We start from the raw sequence: 20,974 nt of genomic DNA on the forward strand, positions 1-20,974 counted from the left end.
AAGATTAAAACACAACACATGCCTCAATAAGGTTACCTGTTAGTCTTCTTCTCATTAATATTGTTAAATGTCATGAAAAAATCTAATGCTATCCTGTTTGTTATTTGTTAATAACAATGTTTTTTCTTATAGATAATAGCCTTGCATATCTGTGATCCTTCTTAGCACGCATTATAGACAGGCAAATGCCTTTGCTAATGATGACAGTGATGAACCACGGTCATCTTGAGCCCTATTTCTTGGATTGCTCATGAACATTTTCCAAGCAGAAGTGGGGTTCTCCCAGGAATGTCAGCTTAGATAAGAGTCCATGCTACTCCCAGCTCTTGTTCTAGCAACAGCATCAGGTTTAATGCCTCCATCAGCTCTCCTGCAGTTTATTGTCTTGCTAATCCCTGAAAAATGGATTAATAATCAGGGAAGTCAGACAAAAGGTTCTTTCTCCCTCAAACCGCTATTCCCCACATTGCTGTGGGCCTGTTCCTTTCTTTCAGCCAGGAAAATGCTATCATTTCTGAAGTCAGGACCATCCTTCCTAAACCAGGACTATTCCAGCGCCTCAGAATGGCTTTGTCCTAAAACACTCGATTATTTCCTGTGTTTTATCAATGTGTGTGTTTTCTCAACTTAATTATAAAGAAGTAATCAGAGCCAATGCAGCAGCGTGTTGGAGGCTGGCTCAGAGGTGTGGACCTTGTAGGCAAAAGCATAGAAACTCAGCATTCTCAGCAAGCAGCCATTGTCTGGCTAACTAGGTGTGTAGATGGCACTACCTACAAAGCTGCTGCATGTGTGTATATGCTCATGTTGTTCTCTGAGGCACTTTGCGCTGGTGGTCCCCTGCTATCACCACCTGTGCCAGGTTATAGTCTGGATGCCCTATCGAAGACCTAGGGTTTTTATGACTTACTAGATATCCTGAGATGTGGATGCCAACTAATAACCAATCAACATCTGTGAGCATGAAAAAGTTTAGGGAGGTGAGTTACTACCAATCACATCTGAAAAATGACATCAGTTGACAGAACATTTAGAAGAGGCCTACTATGTGCCACACACTGTTCTCTTGTGGATGGAGGCACAACCTCTGGCAACAATTGCTCTCATAGAGCTTGGATTCTAGAAGGGAGCAAAGAGATCTCTAGGCAGACAAATAAGCACGTAATAACATCACTGATATTGATACCTGAGCTATGGCAAAGTAAAGCAGGGTCCTCAGCTAGAAAGAAACTGCAAGGCGCTATCTAGACATATGAGCCAAGAGGCCCTCTCTAAAGTGACACCAGACTAGAGATCAGAATGATAGAAGTGGCCAGCCCCAGGAAGAGGCTCTGTCCGGGGTTGGGTGTACCCACTGTACATAGGTCACTAATTGCTTTGGGGATTAGAATATGTAAGAGATGGACCTGATTGTGAGGAAATCACCGTATAAGATATAAAATGTAATTCTGAAACAATATATATAAAGCTAAGTGGTAACAGGTACAATATGCTAACCTAGGGAAGAAGGATTAGCATGTATTTCAGTGGCCAGGCAAGTCCCGTCAGATACAGACATGTGGCGCATGGAAGGAGTTTAAGGCTGTTAAATCCCATGTTGGGCTGGACCTTGGAGGATGGATAAGAAATAGAAGATACCTGGAGAAATACATGAGTGGTTTTTCCAGTGAGCTTAAACCTGACAGAATCAGACTCTCGAGGGCTGAGGCTCAAGAACTAGGATTTTTACAGGGTTCCCTAGGTGATATTGCTGTGACCAGTCTGAAAATTGGTGTTTGGATCCCCAGATCTAAGATCCTGGGGTCAGCTTCTGTGCCTCGGCCACTTCCCCATTCTAAAACTCCAGCTTCCACCCTTGAACCCAGTTTATAGTCCTGTGGTTCATTGAGGAGAGCTAGCCTCTCAGGTGATGTGGCCAATTAAAAATAATTAGGAGCCCCATCACAGCACGTTACAGACTAGGTGACTCTGCTAGTGGTGCCCTGGCAGTCACACTTCCATGTAGCCCAGATAACTAACTCCAGGTCTTCTCCATGAAGTGATGATATGTGATGTGAGCTCCCCGGGGTCCTCCCTGGTCACAGTTTATAGAGCATTTCTTACAGCCTGTGTCTCAGGTTTCCCTGGACTGTTGCAGAGGGAAACCAATAAATGGTGACAGTCTGTACTTTATCCTAATGATCAGGGAGTGAAAGCTAGCCTCCTCCTCTCCTTGGGGGTTACTATAATAACCCTGACATTGTCGTGCATTGCAATATTGGCATTTAAGCAATCAATGCACTGGTCAATTCTAGGGATTAAATCAAGCAGAGTTTGATTTGTGCAGTGGACATTAATATGCCTCCCCCAAAGAATTGTAAGCCACATGGGGCCATTCTGGCATGCAGTGGGAGGACAGGGATGGGAGGCATTGGACCAGGAGAAGCAGAGAGAGGCCCGTAGCTGGCCTCCTTCTATTATCATCCTCTTCACTGGCACAGTGAGCCAAAGGCCAGCAACGTCTAACTATTTATATGCCCTGGGAAGTTGGGGTCTGCCTCTAAATGGGGTGATTGTGCACTTTCATTTGTCTCCTTTGTAGACGAGTCTGGAGTTGGAAGAAGACATTAGCCTGTTGCTCTTCCTAATCTAGCTCTAGCCCCTTTTAATGATTATTTGAGGGGTCTTTCTCTGAATAATGTATGCAAAGTGGGCTCCTCAAGGAATGCCTCTGGAAACCCCAAGGCAGCCTTGGACAGGGGTCAACAAACTTATTCTGCAAAAGGTCTTATAATGAATAATGTATGTTTCGCAGGCTGTGCGATCTTGGTTGCAACTAATCAGCTCTGCTGTTGTAGCATAAAAGCAGCCATAGGCAAATCTCAGTGTATGAGCTTGGCTGTGTTCCAGTACAACTTTACAGAAATTTGAATTTTATTTAATTTTTTTATATATTATGAAATATTCTTCTTTTGATTTTTTTCAACCATTTAGAAACACAAAGACCATTTTTAGCTCCCTGGACATACAAAAGCAGGTGGTGGAAGGGATTTAGCCTGAGGGCTTTGGATGGCCTCTTGTACTTGCTGATACAATAGTGCGCTGACATCTCACTGATGAGTCTAGAACTCCACACTCGGATTTCTCGAGCTGAGACCAATATAGAGATCTACCATCCTGCCAGTGAGAGAAAAGGCAGCTCCTTTTATCCAAAGTTTCATGGAAACTAAGACTTCCCTTTCCAAATAACAAAAATATTCCTTTTCCCTTTTATTCTTCCTCCCCCAAAATCGTTATGAAAGTGCTGCTTACATATATCTATGGCATACCTTAAATCTTTTGTAAAAGAAGATAGCCTCTGGCATAGTTATTACATAAATATAGTACATACTCAATTTATAGATAAATATGGCATGTATATAACAACTAAAATAAAAATAAAATGATGAAATAAAACTAATTGCACATCATCCCGCATAGCAAGCACTCAGCAAATGTTTTCTTGATTCTTTGTGCAAATGTCTTTTTTTTTTTAATTTCAGAATATTACAGGGGTACACACGTTTTAGCTACATAGTTCATTTTGTACATTCTAGGTTGAAAGTTACAGGTGTGCCCTTCCAGAATTTTGCTCAAATGATTTTTTTTTTCAAGCCTTCCAAGAGCCCTATGACGTCTTCTCTCCAGCAGTCACTCACTTGCCTCTGTTGCAGACCCGAAGTGAAGCTGCCATGACGGTCTTGAGTGGCCATGTCGTGGTCTGCATCTTTGGAGATGTCAGCTCAGCCCTGATCGGCCTCCGGAACCTGGTGATGCCGCTCCGTGCCAGCAACTTCCATTACCATGAGCTCAAGCACATTGTGTTCGTGGGCTCGATTGAGTACCTCAAGCGGGAATGGGAGACGCTTCATAACTTCCCCAAAGTGTCCATATTGCCTGTAAGTCCAAGGTCACATTTTCGATGTTTTTCCTTTTTCTTTTCATTCACAAAAGAAAATCCCAGATGGATGGATGTAAGTGTTGCGGCTTTGTTCCTGCCTCTGCTTCTTCATCTGGGCATGGACCCGAGGCCTTAGCACTTCCCTTCTGCTCTGGCTGAGAAAGCCCAACCACTGGGAGACCTGATTAAAAGGAATCTGTAGCCAAGTTCAGTCCCTTATTAGGGATGAAGTTTAGCTGCATCAAATGTATTAAGCATGTGGGTGTCTAAACACTCTCTTGCTGCTGTCTACACAAAACCTAGAGCATGTCGATGTTGTGATGCTTTTCATACACATTTATAGAACTATTTATAGCATTCTACTAGTGGCATTATTAATGCCTGGAAAAACTTTGATCTGTTCCACCTTCTGTTTTGACTAAATAAATGTAAATGACAGAGTTCTTTATTTCTGCTATACAGTATGTCTACTGTACAGAAAGCTAACCCCTTCTCAATCCTTATCATTTATGCAAAAGCCCAGCAATGTGTTAATGTTTTTTTTTTTGTGTGTGTGTGTGTGTGTGTGTGAGTGCACATACACGTGTGTTTGTGATATTCTTGATTGCAGAGCTAGGAACCCAAGCTAAAAGGAACAATTTGGGAACCCATGATTAGTTTGAAGACATGGAATATGTGACTTAGGAGTCATGTGACTAACTACTTCCTAATCATAATCAATGTATTCTGCACAAACTTGAAAAAATTGTATAGTGTTATGCATTTCCAAATTGGATGTAGTTCTTCATGTCATAAACTCACCCAAATATCACTCAATATAAAATTGGGGAACATGGATTTCTCTACCTATCAAGAGGTTCGGGTTTTCCTCTCCCCACCTATGAAGCTAAAATCCATTATTTCTATTCCTGAACCTCAGAGATAGGAAGGGAGGGAGGGAGGGAGGAAGGAAGGAAGGAAGGAAAGAAGGAAGGAAGAAAGGAAGGAAGGAAGGAAGGAAGGAAGGAAGGAAGGAAGGAAGGAAGGAAGGAAGGAAGGAAGGAAGGAAGGAAGGAGCCAAGTAACAAGTAATATAATTGATTAAAGAACATGTAAGAAACTGCCCCAAACTATTACTCATTAGTAATCACTGTTTTCACATAATACCTATCACAATAGGGGCTCAGAAAATATTTAAGAGAGTGATGAGAAATATCAGATAGATCTCTTTTGGATGTAGAACCAAAAATGTGTTGCATTAGTGAACATATGTAGTTGAAAATAGTCACCTAAAGATAAACAAATAGTGATACTCACAGAAGAGCATGCTAATTTCAGAAATATGGTAGTTCTGATTGTATATTTCCATGATCACCTTCTCACACGTGCTCTTCCACATGGTCCTCTGACCTCTTAAATTCTTTTTGTAAAGAACTTGTTATTTTGCGGAGAGACATGAGTCTGTGTGTGCGTGTGTATGTGTGACGCGTATCTGGAGTTTGTGTGTGCTGTATGTATATATGGGTGTGTTTCCTTCTGAGTCCTCTTGTACACATTCACCCATCTGCCTTCACATATGTAAATGAGCTCTCATATTTTCAGATCCTTGTCAAGTCCTCCCAAACTTAGCGTACTCCAACACAACAGCATTTGTACAACATGGGCCTTCGCCTGTGTCTTCACACAGGTCATTGTTTAAATTGTACCCTCCATAAAGGGCCAGCCCAGAGAAACGCAGGAGACATCTGTGCAGGTCATTTGTGTTTCTTGTGCTTTGAAATCATGTGTATACAACTGCACAGAGATTGTCTTATATCACAATTACTGCTGGCTTCTCTACAAGGTGAAAATTAAAAGAATATGGATGCAGGCAATTGAAGCTTATGTGCTGGCAAAATGGTCCAGGAAGTTGGTCGGACTTATTTTGTACCAAGAGATCATAGGAGAAAAGGGCATTCTTCTTCTTCTCTCAAAAGACACTGCTCCAGAGCTTGGAACTAGTGACTTCCCAGAACATGCAGCACTAAATGTCCCTTCACCTGTAGTTCTACTTTGCCATGATATTTTAGGGGCTGAGAATAGAATCATGACTGCCACTGAGTCATAAAACAGGGTTCATGGGCTCCATCACTGCAGCTAAGTCCCATCTTCTCAAAGCCAGTTCTCCAGAAAGGGAGCTGAGAGGGAGCCATCCAGATATATAAATATCTGCTGTATATTTATAGCAGTTGGCAAACCCTCATTCTACACACTGAGTCGAAGGCAACTCAGATCTCCATGCAGAAAAAGCAAAAGCTTGGATTCAGATCAGAGGACCAGTGAAGCTGGTGTCTATATGGGAACCCCCAAAATGATGTTCTTGGCTGTTCAGAAGCTATGACATGGGATGGCCTTATTAGCTCTGCTGTGGGTCCTCCTGAGGACACAGAGGCCGTGGAGGCTGTGCCCTGTTCTGCAACACCCACATTTCTATTTTACCTACCATTGCATTCCCGGACTCTCTGTTATTATCTCCTCAATCTGAGCTTTTCCCACTGTCTTTTGTTACTATTTTTGATGTTTAAAAACATGTTTACTGGCTTATCTATTTTTAATTGCACCAGTAATATACAGATATGTTCTTGTTATAAAATATTCAAACAATACAGAAGTATATAAAGGCAAAAGCAAACTTTCCCCTTCACCTTCTCAATCCTATTCCCCTCCTCAGAAGTAATTACTGTTATTAGTTTAGTGGGTACTTTCCCTGGGCTTTCTCTCTGAATTTACATACATTTATAAATATGTTTATGAATACATAGCTTTATTTTGTGGGGTTTTAAAAACATAAATGCAACTATACTCTCAAAATTATTCTAGAAGTTTTTTTTTTTTCCCCAACTAACGCTTCTATCTCAGAGATCTTTCCAAGCTGTGCCTATATGGAGAGCTAGCTCAGCCTCTTTTCTGTTGCATCCTATTCCACTGTATACGTGTCTAAAAGTATAGTTAACCCTAATAATGACAGGCCATTTCCCTGAGTTTTATTTGCTTGCTGAAAAGTGAGATACAATTAGATGACTTGAAGCTTAATTCCTTTCCATCTTCCCTTTGCAGGGAGCATGTTAATTCCACTCTGTCCCCTAGCCTCCAAATAAAAATTGAGCAGAGCCTGCAGCCCCACCTCTTCACTCCATGCTCACAGGTGATTTCCCCTTGGTTGCCCTGGAACTGCTGTCTTTAGCCTGAGACAGGAGTGACCTGCTATTAAATAAACAGGCGTTTGAAACCCACCCCCTCGTTACATTCTGAAAGCCAGAGTTTGCCACAGGACAGTTACTTAAATCAAGACAATTTCCAGGCAGGAAGAAGATGTAGAACCCTGGCATTATTCCTCTCCTGCGTTTGTTAGTAATAGCTTGATTGAGTATTGAGAGCGCGCCTAAAATGCTGCCATCAGCACCGACTACCCTTTAGATTAGCGCACAGCTCCTATTCCCTTGAACGTAGTTAGGCCAGCTTAATGTCAAGGCATAAAAAAGATACTTGTTAAATAATTTCCCCAAAGCTCCGACTCAATCTTTAATTTGTTTTTATTTTTTTTTTCTCTCTTCCCCCTTCCCTCTCGGTCTCACTTTGGCCTCTCTCTCTCTCTCTCTTTCCCTCTCTTTTTTCTTTCCTCTATGCCAAAGGGTACGCCATTAAGTCGGGCTGATTTAAGGGCTGTCAACATCAACCTCTGTGACATGTGCGTTATCCTGTCAGCCAATCAGAATAATATTGATGATACTTCGCTGCAGGACAAGGAATGCATCTTGGCGTCACTCAACATCAAATCCATGCAGTTTGATGACAGCATCGGGGTCTTGCAGGCTAATTCCCAAGGTAAGGACAGCCTGTAATACTTCTTTGCTGTGCCTAGGGGGGACAGGGGCTGGCAAGAGGGATATCCTTCACTCAGTAATTCAAAGAGGCTCACATCAGCCTGCCTGGCAGTGAAACCTGAGTTTGCTGTGATGGCTTTCAAAGGGGCATCTGCTCTCTCTTCTTGCCATCCCAGGATGCAGGCTTGAGACTTGATCACCCACACACTGACTAGCTTGCCTTTCCAGAGAATAAACAAGTCTTTAAATGGCCACCCACCCCCCAGCCTTCCCAAATAATGGCTTTGCGAGCAGGGTTATCAGCTGCATGTCAGAGCATTGAAAAGATGCTGTGTGCACAATTCCCAGTGTTGCCTCCCGGGATGTGTTTTTGCCGTTGAGCTGGAATGGGGCTGTGAAGCTTCGCCATTGTTAGAGCTGCCTGTAAGACTCTGTGGACCGGGGCTTTTATCTCCAGAGAGTGGACACTCTACAGACACTAAAATGCATTTAGCAAGAGGTGACGCTTGTCAGCCCGTGTATTTTCCTATAGGACACACAACAGCTTTGAAGGACACACATCTGCATTCCTGTGCTGTCCCCAGTCTTTCCTGTCATTTGCTCTGGGATCCTGGGCAGGTGCTTATAAATAAAGATGTCATCTTGGAGTCTCAGGGAAGCAGCACAGCAAACCTTCTGCAAAATATGGCCTCAGCAATCAGGATCCGGAAGGACAGGAGGAAGAGTATTTCTCTGAATGACACCTCTGTAGGCTTGCCATGAACTGTAGGATCCATGTCACAGGTGTGCCTACGCGGGACAGGGGCTGGCAATAGGGATGACCTTCACCCTTGCTTTTACTCTTCTAGAGGGTGGCATTGGCTGTCTGCTGGGGGCCTGTGTCCCATCAGCCCAGTCTGGAAGGGAGAAGAAACATGGCCCAGGAGAACCACAGCTACTGGGACATAAAGCAGCATGTTAGTGACAGCTGAGCAAGTGTCTGATGACTCCTTGCCCTGTGCAGAGCTTTCTAGATGCTCCACTGAATCACGCAGCCTTGCATCTGTGCCACATTATCTTTTATCAATTGGCATCCACACCCCTTCCTTCTGACATCTGCCCAGCATTGCAGCAACACCGGGTAGTGCCTAGAATCTTCTTCCCTGCATGGTTCTGAGCTAGAGTCAGCCAGTGGGAGAAGGGCACCGGGTGAGATTTGGAAAGTGGAAGAGAAAGAGAGACCTTGATTGTTTGGAGGCAGCTTCACCCGACTCTGGTAGCCTCGGCTCCTCCCAGAGGAGCTTTCTGAGAGCTAATGTCTTCACTGCTGGGGGCTGAGAAGAAAGGGTTGTAGATTCCCTCAGGGTCTTGAGATTCACAGCAGGTTTGGGCCAAGCTCAAAAGAACCTTCCACTGTGGTGTTGCATGGAAAATGGCTTCTGTCCTCCTGACCTAGCCCTGATACAGCTCAAAGACTAATTTTAACCCCTCTACTCCACCATCCTCCCGGCCTCCCCCAAGTCTGAATCTTGGTATCCATCTGCTCAGCTGTGCCACAGGAGACAGCAACATGTGCAGGTCCTTAAGGAGGCCTGCGCTCTTCCTAACAGCTGCATACTGAGGAGGCAGAGGCTGCCTCCTTCCCCGGCAGCACAGGTGGGCAAGGGGGTGAGAAGATGGGAAGTGACCTGCTAGGAGGTGGCAGAGGCAAGCTGACATCTGATTTCTGCCTTTGAGCTTCTGCTCTTCCATAGTGTGTCTCATCAGCATGCCCTCACCCCATAGGGCATCACCTGGAGCTTGTTAGATGTGCAGAGTCTCATTGCACCCCCCTACACACACACCTACTGGGTCAGCATCTGCATTTAACAAGATTCCCCAGGAGACTCAAATATGCTGCTTTAAGGCACCATAAGTCTTCACACTGAGGAACCCTGTCCAACTCCATTAGATGCTCCTTCTCCCCAGGGGAGGAGTGAGCCCCTGAGGGGAATGGAAGGACGTGGAAGCAGCAGTCCTCCCTCTGATTAGAGGTGGAAGCGAGCCAGGAGGGCAGGAGACAATCCCTTTACCCAGCATGTCTTCCTCCTCCCAATTCCATCATCATGATTCCAGACCATAGATCAGAATCTCAGTGTAAAATTAAGTTACATATGCATCTGATATAGGGCTTCCTTCCAGCTCTCTTAAACCCTATCCCAGCCTCTCAGGTTCTGTATAAAGGCCAAACTGGCAAAAAGTGCCTCCACTCTCCAGTGCTCAAAAGCTGCCTTTATTCTTCTTAGCACAGGAATAAGCTTGAGAAATAGGTTTTGGCAGGAGGTAGGAAGGACAAAGAGAGGGAGCTCATTTCTCCTGCAAAGGAGAAAAAGGGGGGGGGCACTCTTTCTTTTGTGCATACACATGCGTGCACTGCTACGGTCTGAATGTTTGCGTCCCTCCTCCCCAAATTCATATGTTGAGCTGTAATACCAATGGGATGGTGTTAGGAGGCATGGCCTTGGGGGGGTGATTAAGTCATGAGGGAGAGTGCTCATGAATGATATTAGTGTCCTCATAAAATGGCCCAAGAGAGAGCCCTCAGCTCTGCCAACATGTGTGCATGCAGCAGGAAAGCCCTCAACAGACACTGAATCTTCTGGTACCTTGATCTTGGACTTCTTACCTCTAGAACTATGAGAAATAAATTTCTGTTGGCTGTAAGGCTCCCAGTTTAGGGAATTTCTTATAGTGACCTAAATGGAGGGACATATGCAAGTGAAGAAGGTGGGGGGTGGGGGTGTTGCTATGCTCAGTAGCCATTCTCCTGGACTCCCATAAATACCTGCCTACCATCCGCCAACAGTCTGTCCTGCTTTCAAGAGAGCGTCCAAGCTGAACCCCCATTCCCCTGGTTTTCTTATCCTGTCTTCTCTCTTTGTTTCCTCCACCATCCTCTGGTGACACTCTGGTCTTCCAAAGACACTGGTCCAGCAGTGGTCGTAGACACAGAGAAGTCCCTTCCTCCCCATTGCTCACTTCTGGGTGCTGACCCTGCACCCTGACTCCTTGGACTCCTCCCAGCCTGTGGGGCCACATGGAAGGGCTGAGTTCCTTGTCACTCATCACTTTTACTTTGAGTCCCTTTTAACTAACTGGAATGCTCATTGGCTTCAGATACTTTTATCACCCTTCATCTGGGCATGACCAAGCTCCAAGGGGATAGGAATTACAGAAAACAGAGAAGATTTCATGTTACTCAACATTTTGGGAAATAAATCTAACATATCCTGAGTGATAAGTACATAGACTTCGGGCCACTGCCACCCCCACATTTGTTACTATGCTTTCTGTGGTCCTTTCTCTGCTCTGTCTGGAGAGAGACGTAACCACCTCTCCAGAACCCAGCTGGACAGAAACATGAACTTAGGGCAAATATTGTGCTCCTGGGCCAGAATATTCACGCACCGTGATAGCATGATACAATTTAACATGAAAAATAGGTTTTAACATTGAGAAAGTGGAGCCTTCATCAGATGCTTACCACTGCGTTGTTTATTAGGGCTCCTAGACTGGAAAAAAAAAAAAACAAAAAAACTCTCTTTTCTCTCCTCTCCTCTGTTCACATTCCCTTTTGGTGTCACTTTTCTAACCCACATGGTGCAAGAACAGACCCAGCTTAGGGATTCTGGACCAGACATTTTCTGAAAAGATCTGAGATGTGATGGCTGGTTGTCAAAAACAATTACGGGAAAAGGTGGCAAACCCCAAGCTGGATGGTGTATCCGATGTGAGAGTTGGGTCTATGAGATGCAGTTTGAATATACAACAGGAAGAACTACAGTGACAATTACATAAAGCAGGTGAAGCCGCTTCTTGCTGGTCAGCAAACATTAGCTCAGAACCACTTTACAGCTCTTTACCAGCAACTAAGTGCCTTTATTTACAGAGTGCCTGTCACTTCCCTTTGGCTGGAGAGCTGGTGTATTATTTAGCACACATTTATCTGGGGAAAACATTTCAATTTAAATCAGCTGGTACAACAGTGGCTCTTGCCAGACTGTTTCCCTGTGGTTCGAAAAGACAAGAACTGAGTGTGATCTTGGGAGGCGGGGGAGGAGCAGAGGGAGGCAGGGTCCATTCTCAGAGAGCCATTGCGTTTGTACCTGAAAAGAGGGAGCGTGCAATGGGGTTTCCTATTCTGCTTTCACATCAAGTTATGAAATGAACATTGTATCGTTTCTTCCTGCTTATCCATTCAGGAAGGGTAACTCCTAAGGGAAAGAAAGAGGAATAAATGAAGTGTTCCCTGTGCATCAGGCATTAGAAAGGCCCAGAACACACAGGGGCTCAGGTGAGTGGAGGAGGCATCCCCGTAGAGGATTTCAGTGCAGTGAGAGAGGACCAGGCTCCATGCAGAGGAACCCCTAGGGCTTCTCGTTTTACACATTTCCTGACATTAAGAAGGCTTTCGAGAAGAGGTGACATCTGCGGATGACTTGAAGAGTGTAACTCAGGAACTGAATTTGTCCTCTTATTTTATTTTAGTAAATATAAATTTTATAAATATAAATATAGATTTGATAAATATAAATGTAAATTTAATAAATATAAAGCAAAATGTAGTGAATGGCTACCATATTGGATAGTACAGGCCTAGAGCATAGACTTGTTCTTCCAAGGGTTTGAATTTGGGGGCATCATCAAAGATTTATAAGGGTAATTGTAAGTCATATTTGGAAAAGGTAAAAGTATGAGTGGTTTAGAGGTGGGGAGAGATGGAGGCACGGGCTCTGTAAGAAGACCAGGCAGTGGACCAACAGGGATGGAGTGAGGCTGCAGGGCAGCCTTGCTGATGTCAGTAAGGAGGGCAGGCAGAAATTGAGCTGGATTTGAAGCACAGGAAGACAGCCTCTGGAACCCAGTTGGGCAGGAAGGAGGATGGAAGAACAAGGGTGAAGAATTAGGGATTAAATATGAGGTTGGCCACTGGTGGATTGAAGTAAGCAGAGGACCCAAGAGCAGAAATTGGCTTAGGAAAGTAAGTAGAGGATTTAGTCCTGGTCCAGGTAATGTCCATCTGAGGCTGAAATGGTGAAGGTGTCATAGAACCAGTGAGCACAGCCCTATAGGGTTCCTTGCAGTGCTTGATGGAAAGAGAAGTAGGACGTGGCTTTAGCTGGAGATGGGGATTCACAGGAGGCCGTTGAGAAAATATGGGATGAGTGGCCACTGGATCTGAGCCAGCAGCTGAAGAAGCCAAACCAAGAGATGGGGCTTCTAGAACTACAGCCAACAGCAAAGTCAGGAGGTGAAAGAGCAGGGGGGTGGATGGGGGTGTGGGAGAGCCAAAGGGCTGAAGGTGTGACCACATAGAGGAATATGTGATGGCCTCAAAGAACAAAATTCTTCTTGTGGAGCTGGGGAAGAGCTCAGTGGTATTGTAGTGAGGACTGTTGTTCCTTATGAAACTCTGGCCCCGCAGCAAAGCCCAGCTGAACACTACAACACCACCACCACAACTGACAGAGTGACTACTGTAATTAACAGTAATAATAATAACAACGCCATTGTTAATGCACATGTGCTGGATTGTGTGGTAGGCATTTGCCAATCAAGAAAATATGCACTTCTTGGCTGGTCCTGATGGCTCACGCCTGTAATCCCAGTACTTTGGGAGACAGAGGCGGGTGGATTGCTTGAGCTGAGGAGTTCGAGACCAGCCTGAACAAGAACAAGACCCCATCTCTACTAAAAATAGAAAAACTAGCTGGGTGTTGTGCTGGGCACCTGTAGTCACAGCTACTTAGGAGATTAAGCCAGGAGAATTGCTTGAACCCAAGAGTTGGAGGTTGCTGTGAGCTCTGATGCCACAGCACTCTACCCAGGGCAACAAAGTAAGACTCTGTCATAAAAAGAAAGAAGGAAGGGAGGGAAGGAAGGAGGAAAATAATGCATTTCTTAGATCCCTGGTTGCATGTTGTACTTACTTGAGACACTTTTAAAAATATCAACATGTAGGGCACGCCTCAGCAATTGTGATTGAATTAGTCTGGGGTACAACTGGGCACCAGGAGTTTAATAAACTCCCATCTGGTTCTCATGTGTAGTGTGGATTGGGGACGACTGCCCGAAGTATTCCTCTGAGGAGGGCTGTGAGGTCAGCAGGTGACCAGTTCAATTGTAAAGATGAGGAAACCGAGGCTTAGAGAAGTATTATTTTGCACTCAGGTCTCCCAGTCCAGGGAACTGGGATCCTAACCATTAAATCCTTTTGCTTCTTGAGGACAATTTTGTTAGGTTAGCTTGGTGGTCTCCATCCTTTCTTTCATAGTATTTTCGATTTGTCATCAGCTTCCCCAAGACTTGAAAAGCCTTAAGTGGAGAAAAGGAGTGTTTGGGGTCATGTGGTAGAGACCACAGGCTCTGGCTGTTTTCTGCCTAACTGGCTGTATTTGTCAATATGGTTCCTGGCATATGCGTCAAGGTGGTAAGTAAAGGGTAGCAGTCCTAATCATGACTTTTGAGCTTTTGAGAGGCAACAGAGCCGAGATCGAGCATAGTGCCACTGTGGCACAGCAATGTTGGCCCCTTCAGAGCCTGGATCTCTTTAAAAGATGGTGCTATGCGTGTATTTCAGTGACTGGGCTCCATTGGAAGGTTAGTATTAGGTTCCTCCGATGATCCTTTTCCTGTTATCTGCAATAACCTGTCCTCTAGATGTCCTCTAGATGTCAATCCAATGCCGCAGATGTTTTTTAAGCACCTGTTGTGTGCCCAAACTGTACATGGCAGGCATTGCTGGGGAGACAGGGAGCATAAAACACATTTCCAGGGTTGGCAACCTCCTATGCAAATATATGCATCTGCTTCGGAATGCTGCATCATTACTGCGAGGGAATTACCCTCTATGTGGGCTAATATGGGGAGCAGAAGAGGACAGTGGGTTTAAGTGGCATTGAAAATCATTCATGGGATTTCAGCAGCTGGAGACAAAGGCAGCTGGCTCAAGTCAGGGAGAAGACTTGAAATTAGGGGGCCGAGGTCACAGGGTGTGTCAGAGGGACAGCAAAGGCTATGATTTGGCTGGAATGTGGGGTATGAGAGTGGGAAGAGATGAAGCTGAAACCTTTTTTTCTTATTGTGTTTGGATGCTGTAAATAATTCAGCAGGCACCAGGGAACTACAGAAGGTTTCAAAGCAAAAGAGAAATAGGCTTCGACCTGAGCCTCAGGGAGATTGATCTGGGAGCCCCATGAGGCATTGTTCGGAGTAGACAGGAAGAGGCTATCCAGGAGGAAGCCGGGAGCCTTGCACTGGAAAGGGACTAACATCAGGGGCTAGTGGGAGTCACTGTAGGTGTGAAGCAGCCAACATGGGTGTGAGCTTCCTTCCTGGCGACAGGACAGCCATGCTGCTCACAGGAAGCGGCCTGCTGCAGAGTAGAACACAGGCTGTGGGGACAAGCAGTGTTGGGAGGGTTGGGTTTTAGCTGTGGTTCATTTCTACAGGGACTTGGTGGAAAATCTAGGTGGGCACAGAAAGCCAAAGGGTGGAATCACAGTCCCCAAGCCAGGAGAAGGTTGCCACTAGAGATCTGGCCCATAGTGAATGGTCTAGGAGTGAAGGAGAGTCTCAGGGACAGTTGAAGGACAGAAGTCTAAGGACCATCTTAGAAAGAGAGGGCAAAGAGAACCACAAAGTAGGCCAGGTCCCAACACCCCAGAAGAGAAGCAAACCAAAATAGAGAATCCAGGACATATGTCTGCTGCCTGGCTTCTCTTGCTTCCTCTAAGTTTATTTTTCTATATTCTGTGCCTCTTTATAGCCACCAAGTTAAAAAACAGTTACAGTGGCTTGCACACAATGCAGCACACTCACCTGTTTCCTCCAGCCCCCCGACCTGAAGCCATAGTTACATGAAATGAACATCCACATGTAAGCGAAAAGCTCCTTTGTCTGCATTTCAACAAAGGTTAAGAGCCTCAAGTAGGGAATGACATTTTTCTTTGCAAGTATGGCAGCAGTCCTTGGAGAGATGGCATTAATTGGGGGCAGAGGGTCCACCCTCCCCATCCTGAAGACTGAGATGTCTCTTCCTGTTCCATAGAAGAAAATACAATTTCTGCTTTATCTTGGTGTGAGACAGCGTGGATGAGGATCTCCAAATTACTGGATGGCAAAAAGCAGGATTCAAAAGGACCTTCTAAAGCGGAGCTCTGGGACAAAGCCCTCAGGATGGAATGTATTGTGGACCTCTGTGTGTTAATGTTCAAATGATCAGTAAAGACAGGAAAGAAACCCTATTGATAAGAGCAGAATTTATTTTGAGCGGTGATTGCTTCATCCTGGTCAGTATGAGAGGAAATATGTCAAGAGTGGTGAAGATTTACAGAGAAAATTTGACACACATGGAAGAATGTTGTAACATGGACAACCAGAATGGGGCCATGTGTGGCCCATGTGTCACTTGCGAAGTGGTTAGGAGCACAAGCCTAGCAGTCTTCAAGAACCATTTTATCTTCTGTTCCATGGCACAAAACCCAGGACCAATGGCTAATAATAAAGGGGAACCAGATATTAGCCTAACCCAAGGGAGGCCTTTGCAGATTAAAATGGACTACCTAACGATGTAGTACGTGTCCTATCACTGCATAACCCTTTGCCAAAGGAAGGTAACTGACGTGCTCTTTGTGATAGAAGGGAGGTGGGATAAGATGAGTTCTGTGGTCCTTTATAACTGAGGGTATCCAGTATTTTCTTGATTTTTATTACACAGGGATCTGTGTTTTATATGATCTACATTCTTACTCCAGAGGGAGAGCTATGGTGTTTGGCAAGATGGGGTCATGGGTCTTATAGTGGGAGCATTCACATCCTTCCTGGACAGGGCTGTCTTTGTGTCTAAAGATGGGGAGCAGCCGGCCTTGTGGGGAGCAACCGCACATCTGGCTTTTCCATTAATCGGCCAGACCACCCCCTCTTCAACTCCCACGCCGCCCTCCCACACCTGCCCTCTCCCTGCTGCTGTCCCTTCTTCTCGTTCTCCAAACCCAGCTTCCCTTCCACCCAGGCTGCTCCCTCTCTCTTGCAAACACACCTATGCACATATCCTCACACACATTCTCCCTCCCTGAAATCAGAGAAGCATTTTTTCAGCTGCTCCCATATAACATTTCATTACCACAATATTCTCTCTCAATTCTGAAATGGCGGTGGGGGAGAAGCCATTTCTCTTTATACCCACAGAATGAACAAAGCTCAGCGCTAAAATATTTTTCTTCCGTTGTAACTGAAACTGCTGTTGGCTTCCGTCCCAAAAACCAGAAAGACAATTATACTTAACTGTTTAGAGATTTATAAATACCACACTGGAGTAGCCTCTAGGTAGTAACTTTAGATACCCAGCCCAATAATTTTCTTTTATTGGTTTGTGATTTAGATCTTATTTTGAGTCCTCTATAATAAGAGTAGTACATTTCATTAAAAGAGCTTACTAAACAATAAAGAAAATCTGGCTTAGGGCTCTGAGCAGGTCTCAAGTACAGAAAGGGGTCTGCCCTGTTACATTTCTTCTGTGGACATCACAAGATGAATCCTAGCACAGGGTGCGTGTGTATTTCAGCAAAGCAGCAATTGCAGCTGTTTTCTAAATGACTTCAACTCAGGAGAACTTTTCCTACACAGCATATTTCATCACGTGAGGGATCCTCTTAAGACTGCCACTTACCATTATGGAAATATATTCCTGGTGAAGGAAACAAGGAAAAACAACAGCAGTGGCTGTAATGAGAGATAGAAAAATTTGTAATACTTTCTGTACCTGTGGAGGCTTTTATGCCCTGCATACCTGAAGCTCTGTCTTAGAGAGTGGATGTGCAGGAGAAAAAGTTAACAAAAAGCTGAAATAATCATTTCCTTCCAACTGCATGCAGGGCAGTTTCACTTCCCTGCTCAGGCTGTGACAACTATTACTAAAAGGACATTGGGACAACTATAATAAAAGGAGACCTTTGCTTCAAAGAGAGAAAACAGAAGTGGGGTGGTGATGGAATTGGACTGAACTCATTGTTTCAGCCTCGGGCTCTCCTATGATGGTTTACTTCACAAAATTTGGGTGCCTAGATAAAGCTTCCTCTTAAAAATTGTAAATCGTTTTGGTGTTTTCCAAATGAATCTTGCACTAGGCATTTTCATACATGATCTCTCATTTAATCTCTCTGGAAACCTGCTGAGATAGACGTTACTATCTGTCTTTTACAGACCAGAAAACAGAGGCTCTGGAAAATTAAGCACCTTTTCCCAAAGTTTTACAGCTGGTCAAGAGCACATGGAGTTGAACTGTATGATTTCAAGGTCTATGCTTTTCTCACCATATGAACTTGTCCCATTAAACTCAAGAAAATGGTCCAGAGAAATTGTCCTATGGGAGGAAAGCACGCTTGTATGTCAGAGAAAGGTAAAGGGAGTCTTATAATCCCATGCACTCCCTAAGGTGAAATTCTGGATAGGTCAACTAACCATTCTTTCCCCAAACATCAGTTTGGTTTATACTCTGTCCCTGGGGTGAGTATCCCTGCTTTTTCCATAGTCTGTGTCATCATACAGTTAACAGGATCTATGGATGAAAGTGACTAAGACACATAAAATAAGTTTTACAGTTGAAATTTGGGGTGTTTTCCAGGTGGTCTTAATGATATAAGATTTGGTGCATTCTAGAATACCTTGCAAACATCATAACATGAACCACTTGTAATTTTCCAAGGCATAGATTTAATCCACCTGCTGTGAAGATGCCACCTATGCCTCCAGTTGGCAAATGAGCCGAGCCAACCACTCAGTGCATTTTTTTCTTTGCCCATCCTTTCAGAGGCAAAAAAAGCATGTGTACTCCTAAAACCTTTATTTTATTTTTTCATTAAAAGTGGCCCTGCAAAGAAGACAACTGATTTATAAATTAAAGTGTTCTGGATTTAGAGAATATTCAAGGATATGAATGGTCCTTAAATTCTTTAATTATATTTTATGAAACGTTCTGGAGGAAAATTCCAGGAAAGTAGCATAGTAGTCATTAAGCACCTTGTTATATAAGTCTGACAAAGATTTTCTACTGGACATTTTCAGTGCCACATGGATGTTGTCATACAGCATGTTAAGAGAAGGTAAAGGTTGCTTTGGGCTACAATAGCCAGGGAGGCTCCAAAGTAAATGGACTTGGATTTGAAAATACATGTAATTATTGTAAGTAAGGGTGCTGACAGGCACATGGAAAGGTCTGAAGCTGACTGATAGAAGGCACATAAGAAGGAAAGGCCAAGTATATGTCACAAAGGGTCGCTTGGTTCTGTATGTACTAGTGAGATAACCAGGGGACTTAGCGGGCTCACCATGTCAAAGGAAATTATTGTAGGTGAGCTTACAGTTAACTTGAATAAGTCCTCAAAAGAGCAGCCTGTTCTATTGTTTTACTGACCTCCTCATGCCCCAGCAACTGTCAGGAATATTTTTAAATGCTTAGCCTAGACCTCGCACTTAGTAGAGAGGTTTGTGGAGGGAGTAATAAATGAACAAATGATTTAATCCCACTGTCTGTTGCATGCAGCCTGCCCTCTCTTGGCTTGCTCTAATTGAGATAAAACAGCTCAATATCTTAATTAAAAAACCTGCATCTTCCCTTGAGGCTTCAATCACCCTTCATTCATTTGACGACTGGGCACTAGACAAGGATTGCAAGGATCAAGATGTTGAATTTGTGGGTAGGAACCTTGGTCAGACAGATAAGTTGTCTCTAACATAAATCATCCTATTCCTTTAACCTTTACTAATAGCTTCTGGCCCCCAACCTATGACTAGTCTCACTGCATACACCGTGACATAGTATCAGCCTAGGGCCTGAAGAGGCTGTAGGACTGAGACCTCTAAATTTTAATAAAAGGCAGAAAATATCTCTGCTTGCTGCTCTCTGCTTGCTTTGAATGGTTCCTGAGAGCTTCCCTGTACACGTGGGGATGGACATTCCTCTCAGCTCCTCAGGAGCAAGAGCAACTCCAAAGATGGGATTCATAATGGTGAATCACAAGGGACACAAGTTTTAAATCTTAATTCTGTCAATCATATGTGATTCGACTTTGGATAAGCCCTCCACATTCTTCTTTATGTATAAAGTGGGATTTGTTAAAATGACTCCACCCAAAATTTCTGAAGAATCAGTATGTGAATTCAAAGAGATGATGACTATAGAAGGGTTTTATAAAACATCAAGGGCTACTTCTGTAGCACTTTGTGTTAGATTTAATCACAGCACACGTGGAGTCTGGAACACACAGCTTGGGTTTGGATTCCAGCTCTGCTCCTTACTAGGACTGGGCAAACTATTTAAACTCTTTGTGTCTCAATTTTCACGTTGAGAATACAAATGCATCTGCTTCATCAAGTTGCTTTGAGAATTCAATGAGATACAGTGTTTCTGTTGTCTATGCAGTACTTTTAAGTAAGAAAGTCACTCTTTTCTCAAGATACTTTATTTCCATCTGCTACAAATTTGTCATAGTGTACTGCTTATGTTGGAACAATATACATTTCTGCCATCTTCTAAGAAAAAATATTGTGATAAATATAGAAATGTACAATGTCCGTGACATGAGTGGTGCCTACTTAGATTAATTATTGTGCAGTGCCCAACCTTCACAACTGTACATGGCAGCCCCATGTGAATGGATGTACAACACTTAGTGCCTAAGATATATAATAGTTGGAGTTCAAGTAGTGTTAGCTATTTTTGTTATTATTATTACTGGACAGTTTTACCATCATTTGCCCCCCCCCCCAAATGAACAAATGACAAGGTATTATTCATTTGTATTTAGTAGTCAGAATTCCTATTGACTCCATTTCTCTAGAAATGTGCGTAGAAAACAGATGATAGTGGAAATGAAGACACCTTTGGGAGATGAGAAGTCTGTGAGAAGCCCATAGAGGAGTTGAGGAAGAACTGTTAGATATCCATTGAAATGACGAAACATCTCTTTTCCCCTCCCCCCACCTTCTCATAGATATGTGAAGAATACTTGCATATAAATTCAATAGGTTTATCTAGCTCAGGGGTTTTCTTCCCTCTACTAAAGTATAATTGACAAATAAGAATTATATGTATTTAATGTGTACAACATGATGATTCAATATACATTTTACATTATGTCATGATTATGAGAATCAACTTAATGAACCCATCCATCACTTCAGGCAGTTACTATCT

The 20,974-nt window shown here is 43.8% G+C and overlaps 1 protein-coding gene across 11 annotated transcripts in view; it reads left to right on the forward strand.

Annotated features, from left to right (window-relative positions):
- The window catches only part of KCNMA1 (potassium calcium-activated channel subfamily M alpha 1), a 784,008-nt gene that overhangs the window by 710,615 nt on the left and 52,419 nt on the right, over positions 1-20,974 (forward strand). For all 11 annotated transcript variants that reach the window (XM_053584070.1, XM_053584058.1, XM_053584059.1 and 8 more), the window contains 2 exons: positions 3,693-3,917; positions 7,570-7,762. In XM_053584070.1, the coding sequence (XP_053440045.1) occupies positions 3,693-3,917; positions 7,570-7,762 (418 nt within the window). The remainder of the gene's footprint in view (positions 1-3,692; positions 3,918-7,569; positions 7,763-20,974) is intronic.

Source organism: Nycticebus coucang, chromosome 3, assembly GCF_027406575.1.
Source record: "Nycticebus coucang isolate mNycCou1 chromosome 3, mNycCou1.pri, whole genome shotgun sequence".
In the NCBI taxonomy this organism is placed as follows: Eukaryota; Metazoa; Chordata; class Mammalia; order Primates; family Lorisidae; genus Nycticebus; species Nycticebus coucang.